Below are 12,274 nucleotides of genomic sequence, written 5' to 3' on the forward strand. Positions count from 1 at the left end.
GTCTGCAAATAGCTTGGCAGATTGCTTTGCCAAGCAAGGGGTGTCAAGGGATCATATGTTTTGGGCTATATTGTAATTCCATGGGGGTCCAGGTTGTTTGACCTGGATTATATTCTGGTTTGTACCCTGGTTTGCTTTTAAAAGTTAATGACACCTTTCTTATTGATAAAAAATATGTTTTAATAATAACACAATAATATCTACCGGTGCCTACTAGCCAATATCTCAACAAAAAATTTCTTTCTTATAAAAGGAGTACTTAGGCAAGGAGATCCATTGCCACCTGTTTCTGTCTACTCTAATTTCAAATGTTTTTTATTACCTCATTTCAAGAATCGATTGACTTGGAATACATTCGGGAGTAGGTGGTTGTAACTCATTTGCAATTCATGAATGGCATTTTTTTTTTGTGAGGAAAAAGGGGAGGAGGGAGTCAGGAATCCCCATCTATTATTAAAGTTCTTTGAGAGCATTTAAATCTTAGAAAGAGTTGTCTAGCAGGTATCAATCTCAATAGGAAGATGACAGGAAGGCATGTTGAAGTCTTGGGATATGCAATGTCAAAGGGGCCATTGAGCTATTTAGAACTAAAATTTGGAGGCAACTCTAGATTTGTCATCTCTTTGAGCTCTTTGGTAGGAAGATTCACTTTTATATTCAGGGCACTAACAATAGTCAGGAGGAAGAGCTAACCTTTGCAAACCTAGCTATCTATTACCTCTCAACATTCAGGGCTCCAACATTGGTTGCAAAATGGGTAGCAAGATTCATGAGAGACTTCCTATGGGAGTAGGGAATTTAAGAAAGGCCATTTGATCAGCTGAAATGTAGTTTGTAAAATAAAGGAGGGTGAATTCTTCATTAAAATCAATCTGAGTTTATTGCTAGAGCCTATTTGACCTCCCTCTGGAAGGCCATCCTTGCTCTTTTAATAGCTTTCCTACCCTTTAAAAGGTATAATGTACCTTTTGGGGAGGACTTATGACGATAACTTGTTACTTGGATGAGTGCGTTTTTTTGTTCTTTTTCAAATCCTTTCTTCATATTTGCAATCCTCAATGGTGTTTCTGGCGAAAGCAGTGTGGAAGGGGGCTAGGCTCCACTCAAATTAAGGGCTTTTTTGTTGGAATTTATTTCACTTGAAAATCAATACTCGTGAGGTTCTCCAAAGGAGAAGGACCAACTGGTGTGTATCACCTTAGATTTGTGTTTTGTGTAGTGTTTTAAAACCGCAAGGCACAGGGGTCGGATCAATTTGCACCTAAGGAGCAAGGTGAGGCACGCGCCTTTTTGAAGCACAAAAATAAAAAAAAAGCTAAAAAAATGCAAAAAAGAAATAAAAAAATATTAACCATAATATTAATAAAAAATAAAGACTTAAATTTTAAAATAAGTGTTTTAAAAAAGTAAAAAACCTATTATCTAAAATTAAAATACATAAACATAACATGTAAAGCATATTCAAATGAGAATTTAAAAATAAAATCAAACATATAAAACATTTTCAAACATGTAAAATCCACAATCTCTTTTTTTTCCTCAATTGCATTACTTCAAGTAGCTAATGTGATGTAAAACATATTACATTCCTGATTTTCCGAACCACCCTTGTGCTACACCCCTTGAGGTAAGCCTTAGTTCTGTTTTTTTTTTTTATAAATAACAGAAAACTTTCATTAATTAAGAGACATGTCAGGTCTCTTACCACACCCCCATAAGGAAATTTACAGTGTAGCCCAAAACAAATGACTTCTCCCCACCCCTTGTTTGGCCAAAGCATCTGCAAATGAATTAGCACATCTTTTAACCCACCCAACATGCACATCCATTCCTTGGGTTAACCACTTGAAATGCCTTCGTTCATTAATGTATGCCCATAACCCATCATTTGCCTTCTCTATCCAGCTAGTTACCACTTGCGAATCTCCTTTGATAATCAACCTATTTATATTAGTTGAAAACAATCCTAGAAGTATGGGACTGTGCTAGAAAACCAGAAAAAACTAACAAGAGAAGATTAGAGAAGAAGAGAGAGAGAGAGAGAGAACTGCGGCAAGGAGAGTTAGAGGATGAGGAGTTCGAACTTAACCTCCCTCTAACACTCTAATACTCTTTTATTTAAGTTAATCTTTGATAAATTACAGAGAGGCCCTTGAGTGGGCAGAAAAATACAAAAACAGAACACTACAGAGTATGGGCCCAGAATAAGGCCCATAACAGAGAGAAACATAACATAACATGAAATGACAGTCTATGAGCCATTCGGCCCATCTCCTCTACACTCCCCCTCAAGCTGAGCATAGATGTTAATCATGCCCAGCTTGCCAGTGTCATGATGAAGCCTTACCTTGGAAATGCCCTTGGTGAGAAAGTCTGCCAATTGTCCTTTAGAAGTAATGAATGGAAGACACACTTCTCCGGAGGAGACTCTTTCTCGAATAAAGTGTCGATCAACTTCAATATGTTTGGTTCGATCATGTTGTACCGGGTTGTGAGCAATGTTGATGGCAGCCTGATTATCACAGTACAACATCTTGGGTTTGTCATGATCAATCCCAAGTTCTTCCATTAAGGACCTTAGCCACAACAATTCCGAGACTCCATGTGCCATGGCTCTATACTCTGCTTCTGCGGAGGATCGGGCCACAACAGATTGTTTTTTACTCCTCCAAGAGACAACATTACCAGCCACCAGACTGCAATACCCTGAAGTAGATCTTCTATCATCAATATTTCCAGCCCAATCAACATTAGTATAGGCTTCAAGTTTCAGATGACCATGCTTGGTAAATATAATTCCTTTCCCTGGAGAGCCTTTCAGATAGCACAAAATCTGTTCTGCTACTGCCATATGAGTATCTCTAGGAGCATGCATGAGCTGGCTAATGCAACTGACAACATACGCAATATCTGGCCTAGTCATGCACAGGTACAGAAGCTTCCCAAGAAGTCTCTGAAAAACCCCTTTGTCTTCCAACAAAGTTCCATCCGAAGCTGAAAGTTTGTGACTCATATCAATGGGAGTTGCAGCTGGTCTTGCACCCAGTTTTCCAGTTTCAGACAACAAATCAAGAACATATTTCCTTTGGGAAATAAGAATCCCACCCTTGGATCTGACAACTTCTATGCCAAGGAAGTATCTCAACTCCCCCAGATCCTTAATCTCAAATTCTTTACGGAGGAAAGACTTAAGGGCCAGAATGCCTAAGGCATCATCACCAGTCACTATAATGTCATCAACATACACAATGAGATACACTGCTAGAGATCTACTTTTCTTCACAAACAGAGTATGATCTGACTGTGTCTGAACATAGCCGAATTTAACAAGTGCAGCTCTAAATCTCTCAAACCAGGCTCTAGGAGATTGTTTGAGACCATAAAGGGATTTCTTCAATTTACATACCTTTCCTTGCATATCTTTCCCATACATCCCTGGAGGAAGACACATGTAAACCTCCTCATGTAAGTCACCATTCAGAAATGCATTCTTTACATCTAACTGATAGAGAGGCCAATCAAAGTGAACTGCTAGAGATAAAGAACCCTCACAGATGTCATCTTGGCAACAGGGGCAAAAGTCTCCAGGTAGTCAATCCCATATGTCTGTGTGTAGCCTTTTGCAACAAGTCTGGCCTTGTACCTCTCAATAGTTCCATCAACCTTGTATTTAATGGTAAAAACCCACTTGCACCCATCTGGATCCTTCCCTTCAGGCAAATCCACCACCTCGCAAGTACCATTTGCATGTAGAGTATCCATTTCGATCTCCATGGCATCTCTCCATTCTGGAATCCCAAGAGCTTCTGAGACAGACCTAGGAATGGGGTTAGAAGCAACAGAAGAGAGATAGGCAAAGTATGAAGGAGAAACTAGGTCATAAGAAAGGTGTTTGGAAATGTAGTGTGTAGTACACTTCCGCTTCCCTTTCCTAACAGCAATGGGGACATCAAGGTCTGGGAATGATGGTTCCAAAGGAGCTGAAGCAGTACCTGTTATCTCATCTATGATTGGGAATGTATGAGCCTCATCTGTTGTAAGGGAAACTACTTGCTCATTCCTGGATCTCGCCTTTGATACACTTTGGGATTATGGTTAGGACGGGAAGGTAAAGAAATAGGGGCACTAGGGCAAGAGGTATGAAGTGATTGATCCTCCTTTGATTCATTTGGTGAGGATACAGGTTTGTCAAGAGACTCAACTGGGACAGGAAGAGGAAGGGCAAAAACTTGTGGCAGACTCTCCCCCTATGGACAATGTCCTTCCTGAGAGGAATCATAAAAAGGAGAAAGTTCATCAAAGGTAACATCCATAGAGACATGTCAGGTCTTTGGATCAAAACAACAATAACCCTTTTGTGTGGGGGAGTAACCAAGGAAGATGCATTTGTGGGCTTTCGATTCAAACTTATGTCTCTGCACACTTGGAATGTGAACATAGCAGGTACAGCCAAACACACGAAGAGGAATTGGGAAGAGATCCTTGTCTAGATGAAGAAGACATAAGGGGGATTTAAACCCTAAAACCCTGGATGGCATACGGTTTATGAGATAGGTAGCAGTAAGTACAGCATCACCCCAAAATCTTGTGGGAACATGTGAGGCAAACAAAAGGCTCCTTGCAACTTCAACAATATATCTATTTTTTCTCTCAGCAACTCCATTTTGTTCAGGGGTTCTAACATAGGAGCTTTGATGAATAACCCCCATGTCAGAGAGATACAAGGATAAACTCTTCTCAAAATACTCTTTTGCATTGCCAAATCTGAAAACCTTAATTCTGGTATCAAATTGAGTTAAAACAAGCTCATGAAATTGCCTCACAAGTCTTGGGACTTCATCCCGGGATTTCATTAAGTATATCCAAGTGAATCTAGAAAAGTCATCAATAAACAAGATAAAATATCTGTAACCCCCCATAGAGGATAAGTGGTAAGGCCCCCACACATCAGAGTGCACAATATGAAAAGGAAAAGATGATCTTTTATTGTTCACAGGGTAATTTTTTCTACAATGCTTTGACAACTGACAGGACTCACAATTGAGACTGGACACACTGACTCCCTTAAACAGTTTTGGAAACAAATGGATTAAAGCAGAAAAAGGTAAATGACCCAACCGACAATGACTCAACATAATTTGACTAACAAACTCTGAAAAAGTAGAACCAAAAGTAACATTCTTGGGATGATCAAAGCATTGGCCAGGGGTGTCGAGCAAGTATATTCCATTCGCTTCATGGCCACTCCCAATCACCTTCTGAGACTTCAGGTCCTAAAACACATAGTGAGAAGGGAAAAAGGTTACACAACAATTCAATGACTTGGTCAGGCTACTTACAGATGATAAGTTGGTATTTAATTTAGGCACATGAAGAGTGGAAGATAAGAGTAAGGAGTCTGTAGCCTTGACAGTTCCCTTGCCAGAAATAGGGGCAAGAGAACCATCAACTAAGGTGATTTTGTCACGACCAGGAAGTAAATCATATGAAACAAACAAAGTGGAAAGGTTGGTCATGTGATCAGAAGCACCTGAGTCTATGATCCAAGGGGTTTTGTGATTACCTGAGGTGGATGCATGGTTAGCGGAAGCCCTTATACCTGAGTGAGCAAATGCAATGGTGGCTGAACTTCCAGAAGGGATGGATGATGAAGATACACCTTCAAGTTGGCTGATCATCTTTCCAAACTTCTCATATTCAGCTTTCATGGCTGCCAACTGTGCACTGGTAGACTCAACCTCTGTATCTGTGCTTGTGGCTGCATGTGCACTTCCTGTCTTTCTACTATCATTCTTCTTCTGGAATCTGATAGGAACAAGATTGGGATGCAATTTCCAGCACTTGTCCTTTGTGTGTTTCGGCTTCTTACAATATTCACACACCACCTCCTTCCTTCCTGTGCCACTGTGAGCTCCTGTAACCCCTTTGGGTTTAATTCCCATATTTGCAAAATGATCATTGATACTGACTCCTTGAACCTGCACTTGCCTCCTACTTTCTTCACTGCTGACCAAAGTATATGCTTATGACAATGAAACATCTTCCTTGGACAAGATGTTTTGCTTTGTAATGTCATATTCAGAGTTCAGCCCTGTCAAGAACTCAAAGACGCTATTCCTTTCAACCAGTTTCCTGTAGGTTTCAGCATCCTTGGGGGTATCCCATGTCACAGCCTCTATCAAATCAATCTCTTGCCATAGAGATTTCAGGGTTGAGAAATATGCTGCAAGTGACTTCTCCCCCTGCCTTAGATTCTTCACATCACTTCTCAATTTGTAGGCTCTGGCAACATTCAACTTTTGGGAGTAAGTTTCTGCAACACTATCCCAGATTTCTTTAGCCAAGTTCATCCACAGGTAATGTTGGCTAATCTGTGGCTGCATTGAGTTCACAAGCCACCCAATCACTGTGTAATTCTCCTCTACCCATTTCTCATAGGAGGGATCCTCCTCTGGGGGAGCTTTCTTGCTCCCAGAGATAAACCCCCTTTTTCCTCTACTACAAATATGAATTTTTACGGATTGTGACCAGGCCAAATAATTGGTTCCATCCAATTTAACTGTAGTTACAACCAACATGGAATCAGTTGTAGTTCCCGAATTATGTCCATATTCAGCAGTGCTCTTGTTCTCAATTTCTGAGTAGTCCATTATGTAATAGTTTCAATTAGGGTTTCGGCAAGCCTTTAAAAGTGATCTGACTTCAAAGAACTCAGATTGAGTTGAAATAATAGCAAACACAGCAACACACAAACTCAGTTTAGAACTATCAGCCGTGAGAACCAAGTTCGGTGGCAGCACTTTCAAAGAGAAGAAACCCTGGTTCAGCCTTCAAGGAACAATTAGCAAGCCTCCAAACAATATGTATTCTTGGTTCCCAACAATAATTTCCCAAGGAGAACAAAGAAAACAATCCACAGTACCTAAGAGGACCTTTTACAAACACTATGTATGCAACAGTCAACACTTCACTGTTAACAAGCAGAAATCACTTCAAGAACACTTTGTCTAGGTCCAAGAAGCAGCTGAACTAAAGTAGAGGCTTGTACCACTTAATTTAAATCAGTTTTTCAGCAGTTTTGAAGCCCAATAACAACTGAACAACACTTCTAGAATAACCTAGAAATCAGTCCAGCAACAGTGGGCCAAATGGAGGTGTGCTTTGAATGCTTTAACAGTCCTCCCAAATAACAAAAATAACTCAGCAAAGAACTGAGAAAACAATTTACAGTATCTCTGGTTTGAACTTCAAACCAGGCCGAACTCTTTGCTCTCTGAGTTTGCTTCGAAATCCCCTTTTTCTGATTTCAAATCAGGCTGAAAAAACTTGCTCTCTGATTCCTCCTGGTCACCGAACCCTTCTCCAAGTGTATAGAAACTTGGGCACCCTCCAATGACCTCCAAGAATCAGGCGAATGAATGTAAACATTCAGCCCTAGAACCTCCTCATGCAGTTGGCTGAACTAGAACCACATGAGGGACATGCCAAGTAACGACCCGCTCTGATACCAAGTTGAAAACAGTCCTAGAAGTATGGGACTGTGCTAGAAGACCAAAAAAAACTAACAAGAGAAGATTAGAGAAGAAGAGAGAGAGAGAACTGCGGCAAGGAGAGTTAGAGGATGAGGAGTTCGAACTTAACCTCCCTCTAACACTCTAATACTCTTTTATTTAAGTTAATCTTTGATAAATTACAGAGAGGCCCTTGAGTGGGCAGAAAAATACAAAAACAGAACACTACAGAGTATGGGCCTAGAATAAGGCCCATAACAGAGAGAAACATAACATAACATGAAGTGACAGTCTATGGGCCATTCGGCCCATCTCCTCTACAATATTCAACTCTTTAGCCCTTTTTACCCCCTCCAAGAGGGCCAGAATTTCTGCTCTCAATGAATCTCCAACTCTAATTGGTCCTGAAAAAAGGCTATAACTGAACCTAGGGCTGTAAGTTGGGCCAGGTTAGGTCGGGTTGAGGCCAATCCTAGCCCAACCCTAAGTTCTAAACCCCCAACCCCAACCTTAATCCAACCCAACCTTCAACCCAACCTACCCAACCCTAACCCTAACTAAATTTCTTCAACACTAACCCAACCCAACCTTCTTCCCATCCCTTAAAATTCCGTAGAACTTAATCTCAGATCTTAACTCAACTTTCACTACATATATTAATCCTATTTTTATTAGTATTTGTTTGCCGATGTTTTTATTGGTTCTTTAAGTACAAAATAAAAAAAAAAAAGTGTTTTAAATGATTATAGTTTATTATGAGTTATAGCTTACAATAGATCTTTTATGGGTAGTAAGCTATGGGTGGCAAACAACAAAGAGGAGATAAAGAATAAAATATTCAAAAATACAAAAAAAAAATTGTTATTAAGGTTTTGGTATTTCCAATTAGGATTAAGTGAAGTGATTATCTTAAAAGAAATAAATGATAGTATGTAGTAGGGGCTATACAACTATCATGCATATAAATAAATCAATGTATGATATCATATATATAACATATATTTATATATTATATGTACTATAGAGTTGGGTTGCCCGAGGGGTCAACCCTAACTCAACCCGAAATAAAGTTGGGTTCATAAATTTCAACCCTAACTCTAACCCGAGCATCAACCCGACCCGACCCGACCCAACTTTTTCAGGTTGGGTTAGGGTTGGTTTCAGGCCAACCCAGCCCAAGTTGCAGCCTTAACTGTACTTGCCTCTGTTCTAAAAACACCACCAACCCCTGATGGCCCTGGATTTCCTTCACTGCTCCCATCAAAGTTGAGTTTGATAAAACCTTCCATTGGGGGGAGCCACAATGGCTGGGCATTAATTTTGCTAGGAGCCGAGACTATTTCCTGCCAATTGTTCACAATGGTCTCTATTAGAGTATCCTCAAACAGGTTCATTGTTTTTACCCATTGTGCTACCCTCAAAGAAATCACTTCTATAATTGTGTTCCTGCTTCTTTCTTTTTCAGCAAATATCCTTTGGTTCCTTTCCTCCCAAATCGTCCAACAAACTGCTGCCCTGGTGCACCTCCACAAGATTTTTCCCCTCTTTTTGATCCAGCTACCAATTGAAAAGGTGAAGAGGCTTCGAATGCTTGATGGGGGAGTCCACATGCAACCAAATAAAGAGAGAAACCACTCCCAAATAGATGAAATAAAAGGACAGGATATAAGTAAATGGGAGCAAGACTCACCATCGACTTTACAAAGGGTACACCAGTGCGGGGACAAGCACCGAAAAGGCTTCTTTTTTTGAAGATGATCACAAGTATTAATTCTTTCCAAAGCCATTTCCCAACAGAGTGCTCCGACCCTAGGTGGGACCTGTCTTCCCCACACTTCTTTAGAAGGGAAGGGAATGGCAAGAGTAAGAGAAGATTGGGCCAGGGCATTGAAAAAGGAGGCACAACTGAAAGAACCAGAAGAGGAAAGGGTCCAAATTCGGGAATCCCCCTTTGGCGGTTCTAAGAAGACCTTTTGAAGTACATGAACTAGGGACCACACCGACTCCATCTTAGAATCTCTGAGACCTCGTCTGAAACCCAAATCCTAATTAAGATGAGGTCCTGAACCAATAGAAGAAACTAAAGAAGAGGCAGTTAAGTTTTTGTACCTAGAAAGGGAGAACAGGGAAGGGAATTGATCCTTAAGTGGTGTCTCCCCCACCCACACATGTTCCCAGAACCTTACCATATTTCCAGAACACAAATTATACCTGACAAAGGGTAGAAAACAAGGAAGAAGGGCATTTTCAAGGTGCTATTGCTGATGCTCTAGCCGAAATTCCTGTGTCCCAGCCATCTACCGTCAGCCCGTGTATGCTCTTAATCACTTTTGTCCACAGCTTGTCTTGATCCATTGGAAATCTCCATAACCACTTACCCAACAAGGCTGTATTGCTCTTTTGAATGTTCCTAACTCCTAGACCCCCTAGCTCCTTACTTCTAATCACCATTTCCCATCTCACCCTATAATCCCTCTTTTCCTCTCCCGGTTCCCATAAGAAATCCCTCATTATCTTCTCCAACCTTCTACAAATCCCTGTAGGCATCCTAAAGACCGAAAGAAAGTAAACTGGCAGATTTGCTAAAGTTGATTTGATCAATGTAATTCTTCCACCCATCGAGAGATAATTCCTTTTCTAGGAGGCAAGCCTTTTTGATAATCTATCCACCAACGAGTTCCAAAAATTAACGCTTCTAGGGTTGCCCCCCAGAGGTAAACCCAAATAATTCATAGGCCACTGACATACCTCCCAACCCAATATTGTTGCACATTCAATTACTTCTTCATCTTCCATGTTGATACCTGCCACACAAGTCTTATTGAAGTTAACTTTCAGATTTGTCATTTTCTCAAAGACTTGTATCGCCTCCTTCATATTCCTCACCCAATTTAGATCACCTCCCTCACAAAATAGGACAGTATCATCGGCAAATTGCAGATGAGTAATAGGCACTCTTTCTCTTCCCACTCTCCAACCTCTCACGAAACCCTTTAAATCTGCCATCTAGAAAAGAATTCCTAGCACTTCTACTACTGATGTGAATAAGAACAGAGAGAGAGGGTGCCCCTTTCTAATACCTCTAATGGCTGGAAAGTGGTCAACCACTATGTCATTAACCAAGAGTGAGTAATAACAAGTACTAATGCATCCCTTAATCCACTTACACCACCTATCTCCAATGCCAAAATTCCTCATCACTTCTACTAAGAAATCCCAGTCCACCAGATCATAAGCTTTCTCTAAATCGAGCTTGCAAATCAAGCCTTTCTTTCCAGATCTCTTTAGCTCCTCCACACTCTCATTGGCCATAAGGATTTGGTCCAAGATATGCCTATCCTTAACAAAGACCCCTTGATTTAAGGATATAATAGAAGGAAGCACTGATTTGATTCTTCTTGATAGTACCTTAGCAATAGTTTTATAAAGTTTGTGAACAAGACTAATGGGCCTAAAATCCTTAGGTTGTATTGCTCCTGCTTTCTTTGGAATCAAAACGATGAAGGTAGAATTTAATCCTGGGTTAATTACTACTCTGTTAAAAAATTCATCAAACAACTTTTGGATATCCTCTTTCAAAATGTTCTGACAGTCTTGGTAGAAAGCCATAGTAAAGCCATCTGGACCTGGTGCTTTAGATCTATCCATCGAAAAAACTGCTTCTTTTATTTCCTCCAAGTCAAGCCTTCTTTCTAACCACCTTTTTTGATCATCCTCAACTCTTGGCCACTCCAACCCTTCCACACAGTCTTCCAGAGAGGTTTTCTAAATATTGACTTGAAATGGTTAACAAGGGCAACTAGCAATTTCAATTTGTTGATCAATAGTCTCCCCTTCAACTTCCAATTTGGATATGAAAATTTTCTTCCTCCTACCATTGGCTAAGGCATGGAAGAATTTTGTGTTTCTATCCCCTTCCTTTACCCATGTTTGCCTAGATTTCTGCCTCTAGGTGATCTCTTCTTTGAAAAGGATATCCTCTAATTCCTTTCTTAGCCTCCCTCTCTCTTGCTTTTCTCTTAGTTCTCACACAAAAATAATGATTTTATAATTTTAATTGCTTTTTAAGAAATTTTATTAGGATGAATGAATGAACAAAAAACCAAAAAAAAAAACAAAACGGTCAAATTTTCAAAAGGTGCACACTTGGGCTGAGGTCTAGGACCTTGGTGAGGCATATTTTTGGGTATGCACCTCGCCTATGTGCAGGCGTGCCTTTTAAATCACTGGTTTTGTGAAGAAAATTAGAACATTTGCTTTGAAGGCCTTCTCTTGTTCAATATCTTCCCACTCTCTAATGGACAATGTATAGACCTTTTCCTATCTCCATTGATCTCATATGACTATCAAAAAGAAAAAAGAAAAAAACTCTATTGATCTCATATGCCAAGTTGTGTAGTTGTGGATTATCTTTTGTCTCCCTCTTCTAACAGTTTCATTAACCTCTAGGCTTCGTGAGAGCTTTGAAGAAATGCGCCGTTCATTGGAAGCCAAAGAGAATGCTCTTGAAGGTTTGCAGCAGTCCCTTTTAGAGAAAGAACAGGTTTGGATACTCCCAGATCTATGTCATGAGGATATGAACTCTCTCTTTATATCCAGTATGTTGTTGAAATCACATGCTTGTTACTTGGTATTATTTACTGGAAACTTAAAAACATACACTTGAAGGGTTTACTGTTCTTAGTGCAAGTGTACCAATGCATAAGTACTGTACGTACAAATATCCTGCGATATCCTCGTTGAAGTTTGTGAATGTCTGCATT

At 40.1% G+C, this 12,274-nt stretch overlaps 1 protein-coding gene across 2 annotated transcripts in view; it reads left to right on the top strand.

The window, feature by feature from the left end:
• ATGRIP (Golgi-localized GRIP domain-containing protein) overlaps window positions 1-12,274 on the top strand; it is an 84,893-nt gene that overhangs the window by 28,938 nt on the left and 43,681 nt on the right. For both annotated transcript variants that reach the window (XM_088942755.1, XM_088942756.1), the window contains exon 5: window positions 11,961-12,054. In XM_088942755.1, coding sequence (XP_088798881.1) covers window positions 11,961-12,054 — 94 coding nt within the window. The remainder of the gene's footprint in view (window positions 1-11,960; window positions 12,055-12,274) is intronic.

This window comes from Nelumbo lutea, chromosome 5 (assembly GCF_056320005.1).
Source record: "Nelumbo lutea isolate HS-2025 chromosome 5, American lotus-T2T, whole genome shotgun sequence".
In the NCBI taxonomy this organism is placed as follows: Eukaryota; Viridiplantae; Streptophyta; class Magnoliopsida; order Proteales; family Nelumbonaceae; genus Nelumbo; species Nelumbo lutea.